Raw genomic sequence first — 23,558 nt, 5'->3', positions numbered from 1 at the left:
GTTTTAACCAGTGCTTTTCCCCCGGGTGGGTGGGTGGGTGTGGACGGGACGCAGGGGTACGCATACCTCTAAACATTCCCGAAATAAAATAAAATAAAATAAAATAAAATAAAATAAAATAAATAAATAAATAATTCCTTCCAATAGCACCTTAGAGACCAACTAACTTAGATGGTCTCTAAGGTGCTACTAGAAGGAATTTATTTTATTTTATTTATTTTGTTTTGTTTCGACTACAGCAGACCAACACAGACTTGTAACCTAAACATTTTGTGAATCCAAGCTTGGCCTCATTGAGGGGCAGTATTTCAATATGAGTAGGAAAATGAGAGTATCCCTAAACATTTTTTTAGAGGAAAAAAGGCACTGGTTTTAACTATGGAAAGGTGGCATGCAAATAAAATGAGGTTTATGACAATGACATGCTGACAGTGTCTTCAGCACCAGGCAAAATTTTAACCATCCCAGCCTTTCAAATAATTCAAAGTTTCCCAGTTCTGTTTCTAAATCTGTTTTAACTTTTGTGGTGAGTTTTTGTTTTCTTGTCATATTTATGTCCCGTTTGCCTCTTTATTTGGTATTTAAATTGCTTTTACTTTATTTAAGGCTGTCAGAACACTTTGTGTTAGGAGGTTGTACACACACACACACACACACACACACACACACACAGTAAATAAATTGTATGCAAGAAAATGTTTCAGTTATATACCACCCTAAAAAAACAAAAACAAAATCAAACCAGATTTCTTTAAGTAGACAATTTATTTTGATAAACTTGCTCAATAACAAAAATACAAGTGAAGAAAATTATGTTCATTTTATACAGTTTGTATTAACAATTTGTTTGGAAATTAAATTGGGGCGGGGGAGAGAAATGTCCTAACCAATTAGAAAATAATCCTTAACAGTTGGAAGAGGATATGGTTGCAGTGGAAAGGGGGAAGACCACCACAAAGACCTTGAGCCCAAACATTTATGGTCTCTTGGAGTAGCAGAAACAGAACTAGCAACTCCAAGGCAGGAAAACCTATCTGAAAATGCCATTTCCTTCATCTTTTTGCTTTGGGATCCTTCACACAACTTTATATTTTTTAAACAGCAGGTCAAAACAGCAACTGAAATAACACACTGGAGAAAGGAGAGGGGTGTGAAAGTGAGCTTTAGCAGTGCACCGAAGTCGTTAAAACAGAAATGCTTGGAAACAGATCTCTAAACTCTACAATTTTATCTCAGGCGTGACTCCAGTGACTGTAAATTTGAAAAATAAGGCCTAAGCTTCAAGATTCCCGTCTCCCCACCCTCAACCCTGAAAAGAAGGCTTTAAAATGGCAACAGGATAGTAAAAAAATGATATTGTAACAGACACAAATTCAGGTTTGGTTTTTTTCAGAGATATCTCACAAAAGACTCCAAAAAAAGCAGGGTGGGGAGGAAGAGTTGCTGCTGTGAAGTTTATTGGTCACAATAGAAATAGAGACCGTACAAGTTTACCATAAGCCTGTCAAAATGACTGTAGAATGAACTTCATTTCACCAGAACCAGGATGTTAAAAGCATTCGGAGTCGTGTGAATAATTTGGGGCATTCACGAAATAGCAGCAAAGTAAGTGTGACTGGACTAATACAAATAATTTGCTCTTAAAAGTAAAGCTGGCAGAATTTCAAAAGGCTTTATGTGAATGCTCACCCCACCAATGCAGATTTTGCTGGGCAAAAAAGTTGCACACACTGAACTGAATTAAAGGACAGGCATTTATTAAAAAGCCTGTAACAGGTTTTCCCAAAAAAGAGGAAAAAAATCCTTGTGCAAATACAAGCGACAAATATTTCTTTGCAGATTTTAGCATGATGCTCTTAGGTATGGGGAGGGGGGGGGACACAATGCTGACCCCCAAAAAAAGTAACAGACAGAAGGTTGACAAACAATTGCACCATAAAACTGTGTTTTATATACAGTTTACAAGATATGGTCTTTCTGCTATAAATTAATACTGCATTCCATGTGATCTTATTAAAAGCAACTGCTGATCCTCTCTGTCCCTCCCATTCCTTTTTATAGTTAGAAGGATTATCCACACCCCCCCAAATGACTGAAATTAAAGTTATACAAACATAACACACCAATTATTTATGCATTCTGCAGCTATATTGGTTTTCACAAATACCTGTAGACAGGCCAGGCTCCCGCTCACAATATACATACTGGACACATTCCATGATCACAGAAGGTCATCGGCAGATGCTCTTCTTCTGAACTTTCCCAACCTGTTTTTAGTTAAGCCAGGAAAATGTCACCATGTGGTGATCTACAGGAAGGGGACAGTGGGGTGAGGTTGTTCTGGCAAATATGCCCCCCATGTCTTGACTAGGGCTGGGTGATGTATCAATACACCGTCCAAAATCAGTTTGAAGTCCGCATCGTGGGAACAGTTTCATAATGTTTGACATGGTGATATATCGTGAATCACGATGTCTGGCTATGTAAAAAGAAAATCACAATGTGGAAAAAACCGTGAAGCCGGTCATCGCTGTTCTCATGATTCCTGCCACCCCTGTTGCTCTGCACTATAAAAACAGTTGTAACAGTATGTTAATGTTAAGAAAAAAACGTATCAGTTTTAGACCCCTAGATGCCAGGACATTATGCCATTTGCCTCTGCATAGTTCCATCCTTATTTCAGACATATATTTCATATATATCGGTATATCATGATGTTTAGCTTGTGATATATCGTGATGCTGAAAAGCAGACGTCGCTCTGCCCTAGTCTTGACGCTGCCCCTACTAAGGCTCCCATGATGCATTCTGGATACATGTGACCCATCTCCCAATACCCTTTGACCTCCTGTTTAGCAGAGAACACAAAGCCATCAGCTTAGGTTGCTAATCTATGTTCTCAGGACAGTTTCAAACTCAAGTCAAGGCCAGCTTATATTAAACCCTTCCATTTAATAGCTTAAGGATGGGAGCTAGGGAGCATTCCTGGCTCTTCCAAACTAATAATAATAAATGGCCATTTAGTGAGCTTCCATGGTCTTCCTATTTCTCAACCAAGAGCTCTAAAGTAATGCCATTTGCACATGTTTCCAAACAGGGGAGTTGAGGTTTAATTCAGCTTCCTAATGTAGAAAGGCAGGCTGAGCTTTGGATATGGGTGCAAGATCCCACATCTGAAAGATGGTGCCAACGGAGACGGGTGATGGCGGTATGAATTTCGGGTAGGGTGGGGAGATACACACTAAGAAAGAATAGAGGAAGGGCAGGGAGGGCTGCAAGAGATTTGGCCCAGCCATAACTCACTCTGCCTTCTTAGGCAGAGATTGTGCGAGGTTAAATGCTCCGATTCCTGTTCTCAAAATAGCACCTGCAGCAAACAAGGTATGAAAAGAGGACCATACAGTTATTCAGATAATTGTAGGGTACTTATGTCGTTAACTATGGCAAGACATAGAATGTAGTAAAAGGGCAAGAGTTTGCAGTTTTTGTTTTTTTAAAAAAAAGCTCTGCTCCTGTGTCTTACAACAGCAGTCTGATATGTAGAAATTAAAGAGGTGAAGGTTTCTAATATAATTTCATTTCCATGGCAGGAAAAGAGTTCATTAGCTGTATTTCTGGATGTCATGCTGCACAAGAGAAGAGGCAGTAACAATACTGGCAGCCCTAGAAAGAACCCAGGCAGGTAACAAACCAGGGATAAAACTTCTAGGAAAATGCACCACCTCCATATTATTCCATGGAACTATTTACAATAATCCTTTGGAGAAGGTGTCATTTTTACCCTTAATAGAACAGGTTATAGCTGCCAGGCCTTTTATCAGCTTGCTCATCCCTTTTAAGTACCAATTCATAAATGTGAACAAATTAACCCCATTAAACTATGAAGATCTCCTCAGAGCTCTGCATGGGATTTCCTGTTGCAATCCAGTTTTCTCCAACATTGCGCATTTTAAAAAGAACTTTCACATCCAAAACCAGCAAGCCCACATAGGGTGTCATTTTAGGAAAGCTGACAGAATTCAACAGCGCTCACAATTTCTTTTGTGAAGAACCCCTCAGCCAGCTGAGTGAACAGGTTAATTTTTTAAAAAACAAATACTCCAGGCAAAATATATATATATCACAATCATCCATAAACTCTACAGAGAAAGGAATCTGATACATCCAAGTCAGCCTCTGGCAACAATACTGTGATGGGAAAGTTTGCATGATTGGAAGGTTGCTCTGAAAATCATACATGATTTTTCTACCAGAGAATCCTTGTTTTTACAGCAAATTTTGCATACACAAATGAAAATTGGTCAGGATCTTTCTCTTGAAGCCGGAAGCAATTCCCCTCAGTGCCTGATTGTAGCATGAGATGCTGCCGGCCTGGTAACCTTACATTTCCCCACTGCTACGACGATTCCTCGTGGTCCCTTCCAACGCTACAATTCTATGACATCTTTGCAGTGATCAGTTGTACCCGTGAATAGAGAGCAACACCATGTGTTATGCTGAAAGTACAACAGCTTTGACTCCCTAAACAACTTGCATTAAAGGACCAGCAGCTAGCATTCAACACTATTTCATAGGTTACCAACTTCTTCCAAAATAGTGTGGGGTTTCATTGTTGCTGCTGTTCCAGCTCGACTCAGTTGCCGTCACTTAAGTGAGCAGGGCTGGCGCCTAGGGTCAAAACCATCAGGCATCTGCCAAAGCCCACATCCTGGCAAAGGGCCTGCTGATGAATGGAGCTACAAAAACCAGACCGCTGCTGCTGGGCCTGATGACGTGAATTAAGGAGCTTTAATGGGGGCTGCTCATGCCCAGAATGGCAGGCAGGTGCTGCTGCTCAGAAACACTCTGGCAAAAGACTGTTGCTCAGATCTTCCGTTTTGGCTATTGCAGGTCGTTCTTCACTTCTGGTGGGCCCATAAGTGCTCTCTTGGCCGGAGAGCAGAGAAAACAGGAGCTGCCTCCATTACTGAAGGAGGTTGGCAATGGCAGACTCTCTTAAGAGACCAGGATGAGAGGGGAGACGATGCTACAAACTGCAAAGGCCCCTTGGATGTGGGCAAGCCCTACGTTAAGCGTCAGAACAAGGCAAAGCATGGGGACGTCAAGTGACCATATGGCTCTCTTTTTTTGTACCAGTGGATTTAACTTAATACTCGCACATGAAAGAAGAGTACGTCCCTCTTTGTAGCTTTTACGGCCCAACCACCCGGTTCATGTTATGTAGCCAACTTGAGATGATATCTCACGGTAGATTTTCTGTGGAGAAATTCATATTAATAAGTGAAGCCAGAAAGAGCTGGCAAGGTGGAAAGAGGGTTGTGGAGGGGAGGAGAGAGACAGAGAGAGGTGGAGAGAAATCAACCCACTTCGGTTGCCCATAATTTAAGTAGTGTAACTTCCCAATACTGGGATCGGACCTTTGCAAAGTATGACACAAACTTGCCTTCTATCCCCAATATACAAATAAATTACCATATAAAGAACAAAACCCTCTTAGCTTAACTTAGAATTGCACCTAGAAAGGTATGGAGTTGTTTGTACCTATAACAAAACATCTGTTAAAACCAAGGGCTGCTACAAAGAATGAGGTAAACTGAAGACTTTCCCAGCTATGCAGCCTTCAGAGAAATGGCTTTGTGTTGTTTTTTTTCTATTTCACTTTCCCCCCTCTCCTATCGAGTTCTAGTTTTACACACCACAGTGTTTTGCTAGCAAAGCGCTCAAGAGCTCTCTTCCAGAAACATGTGTCTGTGTGTATATATATGTATGTGTGTATATACACACACACACATATACACACACAAACATATATATACATATTCTGTATACTGCATCAGCAATATATATATATATATATATATATATTTATATAAATATAATGAAGAATTCCTAGCCACCCTGACGTTCCACGGTGTTTCTAGAGCTCACTGGGGTTGGCGAGAGAGATGGCAGGCAGACGTTTTTGTTGTAACAGATTTCCGAGAACATCTTTTGATCAATTGGCTTCAGGATGCAGTTAGTGTAATGTTGAGCTGTTGGTTGGTTGTTGTTTTTTGGCGGCAAATGCTTCTTGCCTATCACAGAAGGAAGATGCTTATCTCCTAAAGAGAGTGAGGCCAGCCCCACTTCCAACTCCCTTGGCAAACCTCTGGTCGACCAAAGTTCATAAATACTTTTGAGATTTTTCAAAATTGTCAAGTTATCTAAAATGGGTCCAGTACAGTGATGTGGGGGGTGGGGGGGGCAATAACGCTGCTCAGTGTAGAAAAGAATTATTCCACTACACTAGTTTCTATCACAGTGCACACCTGACCGCATCCAGACGCTCAGGAGATGAGTCAAGGCTGTCTGTCTGTATTTGGTTGTAGGAAAGGCTCTCCGTTCAAAAACAAAAATAAATCCAAAGTGCATAGTGAGAACGCATCAGAGACCTCCTTGTTCCGGTAAGACTGCAGCAGCCCAACGCAGGCATCCTTCCGAGATAGCGACAGGCGTCCTACTCTCCTTCATGACCGAGTGAAGCAGTAACTAGACCTTTGTCAGCCAGGTAAACAGACTTTGCCAGCAAATAGAAGTCCCACTATTGTAAAGAAAATGGATAAAACAAACAGTACATACGACGACCCAACCACTGTGTTGTTCGGCAGTTTATAAGGTTGGCCGCCCACTTCGTTGATATAAAATCCTATGGGAAATATTAGGGCCGCCATGCAGAATAGGATCACTGGAAGAAAATAAAAACAAAACAGGGATTAGTCCTTGGGGTGTGTGAGAGAGGGAGAGTCATGTTGATAGCTCATAGCATTAAACAACCACCACCAGAGATTGCAGGCCTTGGAAGTTTCATCCCACTACATCTCAAAAGGACAAGAAAGAGGATTGGGGTTTAGAGGGATGTGGCATTCAAACCAACAGATGTTGCTCTTTGTTTTCTGAGTATCTCCCAAGTTGCAAGGCACTACTTGTCTGCATATATACCTTTCTGTAACTTAAGAACCTCAGATTTCCTGCATCAGTAAAGGATTAAACTAGAGAACCTCACAGGTCTCTTCCAACCCTACAATTCTCTGGCAGAGGGACTTCCTTGGGTGCCTCACCAGCTGCCATGTGGCAAACGGCTACCAAGTAGAGAGCCTTCTCAGTGGTGGCACCTCAATTACAGAATGCCTCATGGAAAGCCTCTGTTGGTACCTGTATGCCCATCAGCGCTATGTTGGCAACCTCTGTACTACCCAATCATTCCCACCACCATCATTAGAGATCAGGCAAGGAATGGCTCAAGCGAAAGCCATTGTAACAGTATAATCCAGCAATAAATACCCTCCTTAAGGCCACTTACCCAACACTGTCCTGAGTTTTAGATGCCAGCTGAAGATTTTCTTATTAAACCAAGCTCAAAAAAACAAACAGTAAATCATGATACCTTCAGTTGATCTCCATTTTAGATGGCTGGACTCTTAGTGTGATGTTCTGTCCCGGTTTTATCAACAGGGGCTTTTTAAAGCATTTTCATGGATTCCTGATTTAACTGTAAGCCATCTTGGAAATGTTCAATGAAAGATGGGGTACTGATGTGTAAAAATGTGTAAGTAGGTTGAAGACAGCACGGTACACATTCAACGCAAAACACACATATGCCGTACCTCAAGGGGGGCAGTATGCTAACTGGAACGAATATTTTGTGGTCTCACCCTAGGCACAAGCTAGGAGACCGATGGCTTCTCATGTCAAAGAAAGAACGCTATAGTAGCCATGGGGACACCTACCTGAAACAGACAGTCTACCAATCCAATCTTAATTCAGTTTATCAGGACTCCAGCTGAAAAACCACTAGAGGGAGCTTAAAGCTTTCTGTTAATTCGGCACCCAAATGAACACTGCTAAGAGAACAGGATAGGGGTGTGCGCTGACCAGGAGGTTTGGAAAACAGCCCACTTGGCTTCTGCTTGATTTGGCTCGGGTCAGAGGCACAGCACACTCTGGAATAAACAAGCCTTCAGCCTATTCTACTACCCTATCCCACTGCTGTGTGAGTCCCAGATGTGAGGTAAGGAGGGGACACCTGCTCTTGGGAATTTCATGTTCCCAAGGGATCACACAGGATAAAATTCTAGGCTTGCTGACCCAGTGTAGATAGCCTTCAACCTTGGCCAGGCTCTTCCTCCCGATACAGTTGCATCACCCCCCTCCCGCTGTAGAGCACAAAAGGAGCATTATGCCCATCGTATGGCTTATCAGAAGTGGACATGCACCTGGTCAGACCACCTACCCATCTAGCTTGGTACAACTGTCCATTCCAAATGGCAATAGCTCACCAGGGTCTCAGGTAGAGGTTTTCCCCCATCACTTGATACCTAAACCTTTTAACTGGGGGATACGAGAGACTGAGTAGGGGACCTTCTGCATGCAAAGTAGAGAATCAGAGTTGGCTGGCTCTACCATTGAACCAGAGTGCCTCCCAGAAGTCACGACGTTTCTGGCATGGCAACCATGGGGCAATAGGGAAAAGGAGCCCCTCTCTCAGCAAATAGAATTCAGAGAAAGGCCGACTCTGCACCTGAGCTCTGCACCACCATCAAGTACCCACTGACAGTAGTGCCCTCTCCTCCAACATTTCTACTCCATTTCTGATGTTCCTTTAGAAGGAGGTCTCAGCAAACTCAGGCTTGCAGAAGTATATTATTTAAGAAAAAAGGGTATGAACCCCCAAAACTCCACAATGCCGCATTCCCCCTTTTATCCATTTTTCTATTTACGCTAGCTCTCAGTGATACTGTATGCAGCTGCCCAGGGCATTCTGAGTCTGTCTTTTAGATAATGTAGTGTTTTTACTTGGGGATATTCAAAATCCTGCAGCAGATTAGGCTCAGACACTTGCAGAAAATTGGTTTCTGGTATAGGTGAAACTGTTGTTGACTAGAACAAAAAGCAGGGAATAAAGCAATCCTATTAAAACATGCATGTGCACCTACTCCATTTTTCAAAACGGATCCTATCTGTTATAATTAGTCTGCGTAAAGAGATAAGTTTCCAATTACCCACCCCCAAACATGTGCAATAGTTTGGAGAAGGGTGCTTCATGGAAAGCAGTATTTCTGATCTTCCTGGGTGGGTAAATATTTGTGAAAGGAGATCGGTCCAGCTCAAATTTCCCAACCTGCACTGCTAGCCCACAGTGACTGATGGCTTGTGAATATGGGTAAGTTCTAACTTGTAGAGTGAGAAATAGGTTTGATCAAAGACAGCTTGCATATGCTCAGTGGAGGCTGGTCCATAAGGACAAATGCCCAACCACCTTCAGTGTGCCCTCAAACAGCCCATTATTATTATTATTATTATTATTATTATTATTATTATTATTTATGATACCCCACCTTTTCCTTAATGGGACTCAAGTGGCTTACAGATAAAACAAGAACTGCTAAGCAACCAGTTCAAGAGGGGGCACAGGCTGTAAACTTCCTCCTCTTCAGTTTCAGCATTGCTCCTTGTAGAACTCAGCAGGGAGAAGGACAAGGGCAAAACCAGAAGTAATTGGCTCTGCTTATCATTGGCACTGACTCCACCTACCACTGGCCTCCCTGCCTTATGCCCCACCAGCTCCAACAGTCACCAGCCACCAGTGCAAGTACTGTGTAACTCAGCAGCCATTGCTATTAATCTGCATTCATACTTAACAGGTGCCACTTTAAAAAAAAAAAAGGTTGACAGATGAGCCTGACTTGTAGACAGTTAAAACTAAGTGAATATTGCAAACAAGGACTGCAAGTCTTTTTGGATCCTGTGTGGACAGTGAGTTTCATGTTCAGCAGCATTCAATGAAGTAGCCAATATTTGGTTTATGGGGCTTGAAGAAGGACCTGCACTAGAGCAGGGGAAATCTGCTTCTGCTTTGGATATGAAGGAGTTTGATGAGGGAAACAGCGCCATCTCTGCCTCAAGACCTTTTGATCTGAGCAGCAGGGGCTTGCAGACTTCCCTTGTATACCTTCATGGGTTGCACAAAGCTGTACCTAAAGGCTGGCTGTGTGGGAGGCCTAATTAATGTATTGAATTCACTGCCACAAGATGTTGTGGTTGATCATGGGCTCAGGTGGCTCTGAAAAGGGAGTGGACAAATTCTGAACTATTGCCCGGTGGAATGCTCCTTTTCACTTTGTTCCACTCAGCCAGCCATGCCCTCCACTGTTAGCGTGCTGACCTTTGACAGAGGAACCCAAATTAGGCTTAGCAGTAGGGACGAAACTAGTATACTGCAACCTAGTTGTGTATGAGAGAAAAGAGCCTTACCCCTCACCCCCCAAACTCAGAATGTATCCTACCTAGACCTCCTTGGGGGGGAATATAAAATCTAATAAACCCTTCCTTCTTTCATATCACAGAAACCAATGGCAGATGCTATAGGTTTGCCATTGGCCTTTTCTATGCTGGAGGAGGAGTCAGTACATGCAGGTTTCTTGCAAACAGGGAAGCGTTTTCAGCTTCCTGCCAGGGAAGGGAGGGTCCACATGGGGTTTCAGGTTATGAGGAAGGTGTTTGGAAGCATCTCAGACACAGGTGCTCCCCTCTGCTGACTTCCCAAAAGACAAGGTGACTCCGAGAGGTTTGGCCTGCAGCCACATCTACTCCAGAGCCCAGAAGGCAGACTTACTTCCAGTGAATGCTATCCAGCGTGCGTATTTAGTTGCTTCTCTTCGCCAGTGGGAAGCCACTAGCAAGCCACATGTGACAGTCAGTGAAATGATTCCCATGATGATGAAAAACAAGGTGGTGACCCACTCAGGAGGCAACCGTGGAGGAATACAGGTCCTGTCACGTCCATGAATGGTTTGACACTGTCGCACAAGGCCAACTGTGAGAGCACCTGAAACGACACACACGACAAGACAAGAACCCATTAACCGGTGTGCCTTTTACTCTCTCTGCCCATCCCCACCTGCTTCCTCAAAACAAGGAGTTAGGAGCAGCCCTGGCTTGTCACACCAAAAGTCAATCCTGTCTCCCCCTACAATGGCCACCCAGGTATTTCTGGGGGGAATTAAGCTAACAGCCCTTCTGGCCATTGTTGCGACCTGGCAGCTGACATTGTGTGGCACATGGCCTCTGAACCAAGAGACTAGTAGCCATTTTGTAGAAAGTTTATATCAGTGGTTCCCAACGTTTCCCCCTCCATGGACCACCTGAAAATTCCTGAGCACCTCAGTGGGCCACCTGATGATTTTTCTGTCCTTTGTAGCAACTGTACTGTGCTAGATGCTGTATGATTTTCAATCTCACTTTATTGCTTCATTTGCATTTTACTGTATTGCAATTTGAATTCCACAGAATGCAGCGAATACAATGCAATAAATAAAAAGAATAAAAAATACAGGTAAAAATCACTATGAACATTTAATGTGATGGTTGTGCCATTTCCCATCCTCAACCACCAATCCAGAGGCATGCCGCGGACCACTTGAATAAAGCTTGCAGATAGCAAGAGTGACCCAAGACAGAGAAAAAAAAAGAATCAGTGCATCTAGACAGCATGGTTAGCCCAGGAAACTGATGCATTTCAAAGCAGAGGACGTTTTCTTCTCAGCTCCAACTTGCTGCCCACTCACCTTCGGGCATGAAGTTAAAAGGTTTAGCACTGAAGGGGAGAAAAAAAAGCCTTGTGATCTGTACAGTTTAATGACTCCTCCCTTAAGACTAACTATAACACAATTGGATTAAAAGCACCTGCAGGCAGAGTCATTGTCTGTTTGTGGGAAATGCACACAGGCAAACACTGTTCAGATGTCACAGTTGCAGTGTTAAGGAATTCTCTTGAGAATGGGCTCAGCCAAGTCTGTAACAGAGGCCACCAAATTGCGAATGCATCAACACGGACAATCCTCACGCTCATCTGCTTGTTCACCACAGGGCAGATGTTGCCTCCCTGCAACCAAAGCTAGCAGTTTGGAATTGTTGTCAGATTCCACATATCCCTGCCCTTTTTTGCCACTAGCATCTCTAACAACAACTTGTCCACAGTAGGAATTTGGGTATGGCTGGCTATAAACTGCAATGCAAGGTCTATAGGCTGGCAGCCTGGGGTCTCCTGTTCTAGACACCACCTGCAGGTAGAAAATTAGTGGAATTTTCCAAGCTGCGCATTTTCCATTCAAACCAGAAGCTTTCCAAAAAGAGCTGCACAGATTGTGGGCAAATGAAAAGGTCAGTTGACACAGCTCTAAATGCCTCACATAACAGCCAAGGCTACTCTTGATTGTTACAAATGTCCTAATGATTTGCCACAGCGCACAGCCTTCATTTTCCGGAAAATTAGGCCAAAGATAATAGAATAAGGCTGTGCAATTAATACGCCTCGCTTGGCGCTGGGAGATCCATTTCAATTTAGCCGCCTTCACGAAAGGAGCAGGCCAGCATGACACGACTGCATGTGTTTACAGCACAGAATTCAGGTGCTTCTTGTTAGCTAAGAGCAAAGCATTCTCGTTTGAACAAATCTCACTTAGTGTACTCCAGATGCAAATGGTTTAACAAGTTGAAACCAATTACCTTGCAAATCCTACTTAGCTCCTGTGCACCCACAGATATGAGCATTCTCACTATTTCCAGCCCTATCTTCTGCAGTGTGAGAAGTTTCAGTATTCAATAAAATGGTTTGGGGTTATCGTCCCAGATGAGGAATGAGCATGTTCTGTTGGGGCTACCAATGGCTGCTAGCCATGACCGCTATGTCGGTTGTTGGGTATGACCAGTTGCTGGAAACTATGGCAGGGGCTGCATGGAGGGAAATGTTCTTGGGCTGGAATCCTGCCTACTGGTTTCCCACCGTCATTTGGTTGGCCACTGTGAGAACAGGGTACTGAACCAAAAAGGCTACTGGCCTGATCCACCGGGGCTTTTCTTATGTTTTTGGCCTGAGGAATGGCAATATTGCCAACCAGGGGCCTGGGCAAGAAATAGGTAGAGGGAGGGGGAAAGGGGAAAAGACCCTTGGTGGGCCTGGGAGGGGGAATGCATGAGGTTGTGGGCCAGGGTTAGAGTAGGTTTAGATTGGGTGGAATCAGTTTTGCCAAGTTCTTATTTTGTAGGAAAGGGACAGATCCTCTCTACCCACTTTCTCAGTATCACACATATTTTACAAGTCCCACTTGCAGGGAAAGAGTGTCCGTCTCCCTCTGGACACTGCTGGATTCCAACTTGACTGCCTGACTACTGGGGTTGATGGGAAATGGGGCTCCCCCATCCCTCCCTTATTGTGTGTCTTCATCCCCCACCCACCGCCATGACTTGAAATGAACTAAGAAATGTTGAACACTTTAATCTTTTATCAGAGGGAAGATGCTCCAATTGTCTGATCGTTTGAATCACTTTTCCAGATCCACAAGATCCTTTTTGAATTCTGAACCCACCTACGTACGCTATATAATCTCCGCTGAGCACAGGTATTATGTAGCGTGTATCTGAGCACGTCTCGTTCCAATATACTTTTATCAAACTGAATAAAAGCCATCAACAGCTACACTCCCCTCCTCAGAAGAGATCAAAAGAAGCCAGTAAACCTGCTTTTGTAAGACACGAATTTGGACTTCTTTGGCAATCCAAGACAGGATATCTGGAGGGGTCTGGAACTGCTGGGTCACAGCTGCTGTGCAGGATTACTCTTGGGGGGGGGGGAGGTCTGCTTTATAGGGAAACCTGCAAATGTCATATACACCCCAAGCTACAGCCTATGCAAGGAAACTAAAAACAACATGCCTGTAATTGCTATTAAATTAATGCAAATGTTACCAACTAGCTTTATAATAATAATAATAAATTTTCAGGGTTTATGGGAAGAATCAACAAAAAGAACCCCCTCAAAGGGAATAATGCCTGCAAACCACTTGTGACAAATTATTTCCCTGTCATTTGAAGAGAAAGAGGCCCATTCACTGCCCTGCCATAGATCTCTGTATGGGAAACTGAATCCCAACCATTCTTGTAAAAGGTAGGGTAGTGACAACTCAACCTCTGTTTCAAGACAACGATTCTCAAAAGACAACATTGTCCGGGCTACGGTATAACTGAGCAACTGCGTGAGAGGGCAGCCTTTCCTTCCTAGAAAGAGCTGGATGAATTCACAGCAGAAAAAAACAACAGTGTTCTCTGTTTTCCATTTAACTCTGCAAAGAACGGAGGTTGGTGGAATCTCTTCCATAGGGAGCATCAAAAGGACGGCTTGTTTACTTCCACTCAGTTAAACATGTGGAGACCTAAGCAGCCAGCAGAGTCTCCATGGACCCTATGCTGGCCAGCAGGAGTGTTATTGCAGGTGAGAATTTGCGTGGAGGAATGAACCTAGCTTAACTTTAAAGGCTCAGGCTGTAGCAACAGACAAGCCACCCATCGTCACCTAAAATTGGTAGTATCTAATGTCCACCACCCAGGTGCCAGGAGGAAGACGTGGAAGTAAATGGCAAAGGAAGTCGTGCCTACTGAACATCCTCAAATGGGCAGCTGCTGAGCCAAAGTAAACTCTCTCTTTTGGTTCCAGTTACAGATAGGTAGCCGTGTTGGTCTGAAGAAGTGTGCATGCACACGAAAGCTCATACCAAGAACTAACTTAGTTGGTCTTTAAGGTGCTACTGGAAGGATTTTTTTCTCTCTCTCTTTTGGGTTAAAGCCAACACTTCTTATTGCCCCTCAATTCATAATGTAACTATTATTAATTAAGTTCTCCCTGAATTATTTGCACGCACAGACCTTCCTTGCAAACATCAATGCACATTTCCAGGAACATGATTTGAGGGGGTATCTGGGATAACAACTCATTAACCTGTTTCAACTCCCATTTTTTTACACAGTTTGAGGACTGACTCAGCAACTAAATCAAAGGGGTGTGGTAAGGTCAACAATCTCTGCTAAGACCAGGATCTCTTTGAAATATACCTTTCACACAGTGGTAACACTGTGTTATTTTGGTGGATTTCAGAATTCCATAAAAACAAAAAATAGCACCTGTGTGTGATGCTGGGGCTCACTAGAAGGCTAAGAGAATCGAAGGGAAAGTCAGCTAGAGGATAATCTTAACAAACAGGGTCGGCTATAAGACAGAATGGCTGTATTAACCATGCGAACACCACCGAGTTAAGAGATGTGCATAATGCCAGGACTCCTCAAACACATCTGTCATTGGCACCACGTCGTTTTAAAAGACTGAAAGAGATTAAAGACAATCTTTCAGGAGCCCAATGGAAAAGATTGACCAAGAATATTCTAGATCAGGCATCCCCAAACTCGGCCCTCCAGATGTTTTGGGGCTACAATTCCCATCATCCCTGACCACTGGTCCTGTTAGCTAGGGATGATGGGAGTTGTAGTCCCAAAACATCTGGAGGGCCGAGTTTGGGGATGCCTGTTCTAGATGATCCCAAGACTCCAAGAGATGTTGACAAGAGGACAGTGAAAGTCATCCCCATCCCTTCTTGGTGGAGACAGTCGGAGATGAACTCTTGATTGTAAGAATGAGCCAAGGGAGTCAGCGAATATGACTTCCTACAGCCCAGCATTTCTAAATTTCTTGTTCATGTGAACAGGGATTATCATGTCTGCATAACACCTTTAGAGGGCCATCAATGCTTTTCTTCATGTCTTAGAACTCCGATTATGACACATTGCTGGACCCGTTAACATCGGACACTATTTCAAAGAGATAATTATATACATGCATTTGGACTGCAGATTTAGGCCAAAACTTAGAAAGGAGGAGTGGAGCTAGAGGGAAGGTGTCCATAACTTAGCAAAGGCGATAAAAACCTGGGCTATTCAATTGATCAGCAGAGATAATTTCACAGAGGTGGAATATACCTTTGACAGCTGAAGCTACTTTGGATTCCACCTGATCATCAACATGCCAGCCGACGCTGGTTTCCTAGGCAACAACAAAAAAAAGGAAATGCCTACAATAAAAAGGAAGGAAAAACACAGACAGTGGCACCTGCCTCTTCTCCCACTTCTTAACACCTTTGAATTATTCAGACGGGCTCAGGGCTGAGAGCACAGCATTAACAGTGCCACCCCTCCTACCCCCCCAAAGGCAGAACAAAAATCGTGATGAATAATTTGTAATGCAGCAGCCTCTGAAGACAGTCTTATCCCTTGTTCTGAAGAGTATACAAATAGGAAAGAGGGAAGGGAACTTCAGGGGGTCCAAGAATGCTAGGAGGCAAAGGTGAACGCATAAAACAGCTCCCTTGGAGTGGGGGGGGGGGAGGGATATAGTTCAGTGGTGAAGCACCTGCAGGTTCAACTCGCAACATCTCCAGATAGGGCTGGGGAGAAGAGTCGTCTGGAACCCTGGAGCGCTGCTGCCAGTCAGTGTGGCCAATACTGATGTAGATGGGCCCTAAACAAGAGTCATTCGTCAAGTAAGAGTCATTCTTACAGTTGGTGGTAACGTGGGTGGCGCTGTGGTCTAAACCACTGAGCCTGTTGGGCTTGCTGATCAGGAGGTCGGCGGTTCGAATCCCCACAACGGGGTGAGCTCTCGTTGCTCTGTCCCAGCTCCTGCCAACCTAGCAGTTAGAAAGCATGCCAGTGCAAGTAGATAAATAGGTACCACTGCAGTAGGAAGGTAAATGGCGTTTCCGTGTGCTCTGGCACTCATCATGGTCCTCCGTGCATCAGTAGTGGTTTAGTCATGCTGGCCACATGACCCGGAAAACTGTTTGTGGACAAAGACCGTCTCCCTCGGCCTGAAAGCGAGATGAGCACCACAACCCCATAGTTACCTTTGACTGGACTTAACCGTCCAGGGGTCCTTTACCTTACTTATTGACTCCATACATATACAGTTCAAGCTGGCTGCCAATTAGTTTCTGGGCCCAATTCAAAGTGCTGGTGCTGACCTATAAAGCCTTACATGGCTCAGGACCGCATTACCTTAAGGACTGACTTACAAACTGACTCAAACCCTGCGCTTGTCATCTGAGGCCCTTCTCCATGTCCTTGCTCCCCAAGAGGTTTGGAGGGTGGCAGCATGAGAACCGGCTTCTACTGTGGTGGCTCCCCAACTGTCAGACACCAGGCTGAGGAGTACAACTCTGGTGAGGAACGGTGGGAGCCTCCCCCTCCTGCTGCTCACGGCCAGGATCCTGAAACTCCACAGGAGCAGTGGAGTAGTGTTGATTTGGAACAATGGTTTGTGGACGGGCACAGATTGCAAGACAACAGTTGGGCAGAACTGGGAGGTGAACAGCAAGAAGAAGAATGGGAAGAGAGTGAGCTATCAGACTCTCTATCACTGGAAGATGTGCAGCCTCTCAGTCCCAAGGCTAGGAGATTAGCTAAGGTAACTGCGCAAAAGGCTCAATGGTTAAGAGATCAGGTGGCTAGGAGATGAGAGGGCGGAAATGACTAGAGGGAAGTGGGTGGAACTGGAATTGGGAGCACCTGCACTCTGAGAAGGGGTGCTTGTTCTTTTGCTGTGTTCATTAAACAGTTCTGTTACTAGTAAGAGACTGCTTTCTCTTTATAGTGCTTATCTATGGCCAAGGGAGGAGGAAGCAGAGCCCCCAAAGCCGACTGTGGAATGCTCTCCCCGGAGAAGTTCACCCAGCGCCATCGATATATGACTTTAGGCACCAGGCAAAGCCATTGCTCTTTACCCAGGCCTTTGGCCATTAAATAATCTACGGCCTATTAAATGTGGGCGGGGGACTGTTATTATGATTATTTTATTATGCTGTGTATTATGTTTTTTTATTATGCTCCATCTATTGTGTTCTGAATGTTGTACACCAGCCTGGGATCTTTGGATAAAGGGTGGTACAGTGGTACCTCGGGTTACAGACGCTTCAGGTTACAGACTCCGCTAACCCAGAAATAGTACCTCGGGTTAAGAACTTTGCTTCAGAATGAGAACAGAAATCACACGGCGGTGGCACGGCAGCAGCAGGAGGCCCCATTAGCTAAAGTGGTACCTCAGGTTAAGAACAGTTTCAGGTTAAGAACAGACCTCCAGAACGAATTAAGTTCTTAACCCAAGGTACCACTGTACATAAATAAAAATAAAATAAAATAAAATAAATAAATAAGTATATCCCATGGAGCCATACCAAGAGTCACAAGAAGCTGCCTTATAATTAGGGGAACATATGCAGTACTTAAATCACCATGATACCAATTTAACAGCCAGGGCTTCCCCCAAGGAATCCTGGGAAGTGTTAAGGGTGCTGAGAGTTGTTAGGAAACCCCTATTTCCTCTCCCAGAGAAATAGTTCCCTGAGTGATTTAATCAATCCATCACTCTTCCCAGGGAACTCTGGGATGCTTTGCGCTTAGTACTCAGTGGACCAACCTAGAGTAGACCTATTGAAATTAATGGATCTGAGTAAAAGTTAGCTGGCTACAACCCAATGTCTTGGATGCCTGGTTTGCCCAATCTCCAAGAAGCAGGTGCCTTAGAGCTGGAAGAGGTGTATGGCAAAGGCACCAGAAAATGATCAACAGGTTGCAGGATCTCCCCTGCAGGGAAAGGTGGCAGTGTCTGGGGATTTTCAGTTGAGGTGGGGGGGAGAGGAACTAAAGGCTAGACTTTATAAAATACTTCATAATGCTGGAAATTGCAAGCATCCAATGAGAATCAATGAAAGGCAGCAGGTTCAAGAGAGACAAAGTCAAAGACAGTTTATGTGCATTAACCAAAAGGTCACTGCAAGTTCTTCCAGTAACACACAATTACATACAGCAGTTAAAGTTCAGTAGAATGTCAACAGCATTACATCAGTTAGTCTCCAGCAGCCACATTCACCAACTTATCTGTACGATTCTCAGCAGTTTTGGGGATTACTGCTGTCCTGCAAGTTACAAATCTATCTACAGCCACAAAAAAGAGGCAGTACGGTGCAATGGTTAGGATGCTGGTCGAGATCCACACATCCACTGGGTGATATTGAACCAATTCCTAGCTCTCAGCCTAACCTGCCTCACAGAGTTGTCAAATACGAATGCTAAAGATCCAGTTTTAAATCCTCCTCCACTAATTTGGAAAAGAGGATTTCTATGAGGTGGCTTTTGAACACAACATTGGAGGAAAAAGCATTTCAGATCTTCTACGCCAGTTGTGAAGAAGCTTTGGCTCTCCACTTGTCACTGGACTACAACTCCCATCAGCCCCAGCAGGCATGGCCAATGGCCAGGGATGATGGGAGTTTCAGTTCAGCAACTTCTAGAGCACCAAATGTTCCCCCACACCTGCACTGCATCCAAAGGATGCAACTAACCTCTGCCTTATTCTAGTCCCTAGGAAAGACTGGGCAGCTTTGTCCCTCAGCTTGATTTAAGAGGTGAACCACTGCCTAAAGATGCTTCAGAAGATGTTTGTGAGAGAACAAATCCTTTGATTTAAAAACAAATAGGCAATAAGGTACAACTGTTCCTGGCCTGCACCCTTTCAGACAGCTGACTGGAGGTCTCATGATGGAATGCTGTAAAGAAAAACCAATGATTATTCATAGACACTTAGAATGTCAGGGAGGCTATGAAAGAAACATTCTCCTTGACGTATGAGTTTTCCATGTACAGTCGTACCTTGGAAGTTGAATGGAATCTGTTCCAGAAGTCTGTTCGACTTCCAAAACATTTGGAAACCAAAGTGCGGCTTCTGATTGGCTGCAGGAAGATCCTGCAGCCAATCGGAAGCCACAGAAGCCGCGCCAGACGTTTGGCTTCCGAAAATCATTCATAAACCAGAAAACAAACTTCCAGGTTTTGATAGTTTGGGAGCCAATTTGTTCAGGAGCCAAGGCGTCCAAGATTCAAGGTACGACTGTATAGGGAATGTATGAGATTTGTGCATTGCAGGGGGTTGGACTAGATGATCCTCAGAGTCCCTTCCAACTCTACAATTCAATGATTCTATGTTTTCTCTAGGTACAGAGAGTAAGTGCCATCCATCCATTCATAAGAGACCCCCCATGCCCCGCCCCATCCATCTGAAGTGGCACAGGCCAGATACAAGCTGATGTCCTCACCTGTTTGAGATAACTAAGCCTCATACACATTTATCTTAGTTAACTTTCTCAATACTGCTTCACTTTACTCAATATTGCTTTATCTTACAACATATCCCCTCCCCCCCTTTTTTAAAAAGCATCATGAACAGGCATGTGGGAAACAGTTGGCAATAAAAATGATGTGTGACAAGGGAAATATGGACTCCATTCAAAACACACACACACACAGTCTGAAAATGTAATAATATTGTCTGAGTAACCATTAGGTTACATTTAGATCGGATGCTTTAAAAAGCCCTCCACGTTAATAATACTAAGGAGGAAATGTATATCCATATCCGGAGTCAGAGAGGTGCAGGTATTCCCTATATCTGTACCTTACTAGTATTGCTCTGAATAGAGCCAATTTCTGTTGAGACTTCTTAAGATGTAATTTGAGAATGTATATTCAGAACACAGCATGATAGATGGAGGCTTTATTTCAAATGGGCTTCGGGCAGGTTGTTCTGTTTACAGATTAAGAGGCAAGCATATTCAGACTTTTGTGTCCTGAACTCATAAATCTTACCTCCACAACCTTCAGCTCTTGCCAGACATGGTGTAAAGCACATTATCACTTGCTTAAGAGGAAAATCAAGGCACAGAATGCACCGGTCAGAGATTGACTTATTATTCCATCAATGAGGAGAACATTTCTAATGTATCTGAATACTCTTTGGCCTTTCCCCCTCTTTAACTAGCAGCTATTTACTGAGGATGCATCAAGGAACATCACATTTGGAAGTTACTAGTATCTCAGAATGGGAAATCATCACACTCCTTTAGCACTTGCACCGTAAAAGCATATCAGTCTCTAGAGATGCTCTGACATGGAAATATCACAGCCATTACAGACTGTGCCTTTCCAGAGATCCACAAATGCAGGCAAAAAAGCATAGGAGGCCATAGACAAGGAGCACTGTTGGGAAGAGTGTCTCAATGTGGCCACACACGCAGGCCAGCTCCAGCCCAATTCCCCTGTTCCGATTGGCAGTGTGTGGGAGGTGTGAAGGAATAATCTTCATGCATTTGGCCAAATGGTCTTAAGGGACAGGCCCATTATTCAGCTGAAAGCATAAAGACTCCTCCACCAGATCTTCCTTCTCAACACACAAAGCTCACCGCTGGCAGAGACCCTGGAAACAGGACAGTTCAGCAAACACCTGAACAGAGCTATTATTTCTGCAATAATCACTGTGTGCATTACTAAATTAGTGTGGTCCTGCAACTATGCTCACAAAAAGAGTTGACCGCTGTTGTCATGTGTGAGTTCCTGGAGAGAAGAGAACTTGCCCAGTTTGCTTATACATATGAAACTTTGTAAGGTGCCATGGGGAACACCAAAACTTCCTCCAGGAACACAGCCCACAATGCAAACCGCCCTACAACTGCTATTAGTTGCACCAGCTGCCAATTAGATAGGCTAGGTATATGGTGTACAAAACCCTACGCAGCTTGGGACCAGGATACCTCCAAGATCAGCTCACTGCCTGCATGCCCAAGCAATCATTGCATTCTACAGGAGAGGGCATCCTGCAGGTACCATCATATCAGGAGGTCCATTCTGCATGCTCTTGGAAACACCGGCCCTTTGGATCCTCCCAATGAATAGCAGACAGATGCCTTCTCTATTGCGTTTTGGCACCTGCTAAAGACGTTCCACTTTCAACAAACCTTCTAAAACCTTTATCCCGGTTGGTATCTGTCTTCAAACTGAATTGATTTTACATATGCAATTGTTTTATGTACTGTACTTTCCCATCTATAAGATGCCCCCCATGTATAAGAACCAACCATTTTGGGGGGCTCAGTTTTAAGAAAATAAGGGGAGATGGCCCAAAGTTGTTGAGCTTCTCCCCGCACACAGCTGCATGCAGGAAACTCTCGTTAGATCGTTTCCCGCGTGCAGTGGCATAGGGGGAAGTTGCGCTCCCGCCAGGCAGCCGGTTGGCTGGAGCACAACTTCCCCCAGTACCGCTGCGTGCGGGAAATGATCTAGGGAGTGTTTCCTGCATGCAGCGGCATCAGGGGAAGCCAGCCAGCCGGTTGACTGGAGTGCAATTTCTCCCAATGCCGCTACGCATGGGAAATGATCTAGGGAGTGTTTCCCGCACACAGCGGCATCAGGGGAAGCCAGCCAGCTGGCTAGCAGTGCACAGCTTCTCCCCGCACACAGCTGCGTGCAGGAAACACTCCCTAGATCGTTTCCCACTCCGGCAGCATTGGGGGAAGTTGCACTCCCGCCAACCGGCTGGCTGACGGGCACACCGCTTCTAACCCCCCCCCCCCATGCCACTACCCATGTATTGGACAACCCCTCGTCTAATACACGGAAAAATACGGTATGTTATACTGTAAATCGCTTTGGGGTGCCTTGTGAGAAGTGATTCAGAAATGAAATAAATAAATCAAACTTTAAAACAAAATAAAATAAAGGCAACCCGGCACATTGATCTTTCAAGTTACAAGAGGAGGGGGGAAAATGGCCAGCTGGGCTTTAACACAATGACATTTAAAGCTACTCCAGCCCCTCTACCACTTAGGGGCATCTAGCACATTTCCCCAAAAGTTTGCTTCCAGACAAGATAGAACTGGCAGGCACTGAAAAAAGTCACTCTCGGGCAGCACTCTGGAAAGCATAAAGACGACTTTGTTGAGCTCTTGCATACCGAAGCGTAGCATTTGGACTCAAGCCGAAGGGTATTCTTGCCTAGCACAAAGTTTAATTAAGTGCCTGTCCCGTAGCTAATATACTGAACTGAGCTAGAAATGATTTACACACACACACACACACACACACACACACACCAGCACTGTGGCAAATCACAACTGCCACTGAAATCTGGAACGTTGGGTTTTCGTAATGGCAAGAGGCTGCAAGGGGGAGAACACACACCGAGAAAGGGAGAGAAAGAGAGAGATGTCAAGTAACTTTAAAGACACCGTTGACGTAGGCCAGCAACCAGCCTGTTGCATGAACCAACAGTGTGTTCTCCAATCTCCACCTTTCCAGTTATACGAGTTCTGGCCCTCGCTCTGGAGCATCGGAGCCAGAAGCTACAATGACCACACAGCTGTTCTGCTCCTGCGTAAGGCAGCTATATTTAGCTTCACGCAGATATGTAAAGTGATCCCTGTCATGCACAAGCTCCCAAACTACATAAAACCCACATCTCACAAAGTGGGAGGTACCTGCCCTGGGGGCTGGGGGCACGGATAGGTGAGGAGCAAGCTTGCCCCTAAACCCCATGCAAACGGATTCTCGCTTTGTCACTAACATTGGCAGGAGAGCATTTTTCAGCTGCTTAGCCATCAGTTACTGCAGACACTACTAAAAATGATTAGTCCATTTCCCTCTTTTCCTCCCACCCTGGTTTTGTCCCGACATGCTTCTCACTGGTCTTTGCTGGTTTCTCTGTTCTCGTCTTCATTTTAAGTTTGGTTGTGTTCAGACATTTCCACTGACTTGATCCTCTGCAATTGTTTTTTCTTCTTTCTAGCTCTTCCCTGAACATTTTTCCTCTACAGCTAC

At 44.4% G+C, this 23,558-nt stretch overlaps 1 protein-coding gene across 1 annotated transcript in view; it reads right to left on the bottom strand.

Moving 5' to 3' along the window:
* Positions 1 to 746: 746 nt before the first annotated feature.
* The window catches only part of MOSMO (modulator of smoothened), a 46,191-nt gene continuing 23,379 nt past the window's right edge, over positions 747 to 23,558 (bottom strand). Inside the window, exons 2-3 of the mRNA XM_081169783.1 lie at positions 10,651 to 10,863; positions 747 to 6,723 (exon numbers count right to left, since the gene is read on the bottom strand). Of these exons, the coding sequence (XP_081025909.1) occupies positions 6,539 to 6,723; positions 10,651 to 10,863 (398 nt within the window). The 3' untranslated portion in view covers positions 747 to 6,538. The remainder of the gene's footprint in view (positions 6,724 to 10,650; positions 10,864 to 23,558) is intronic.

Source organism: Podarcis bocagei (genome assembly GCF_964188305.1).
Source record: "Podarcis bocagei genome assembly, chromosome: 14".
Classification (NCBI taxonomy): domain Eukaryota; kingdom Metazoa; phylum Chordata; class Lepidosauria; order Squamata; family Lacertidae; genus Podarcis; species Podarcis bocagei.
The sequence above is the reverse complement of the archived record's forward strand: the minus strand, read 5'-3'. Positions and strand labels throughout refer to the sequence as shown.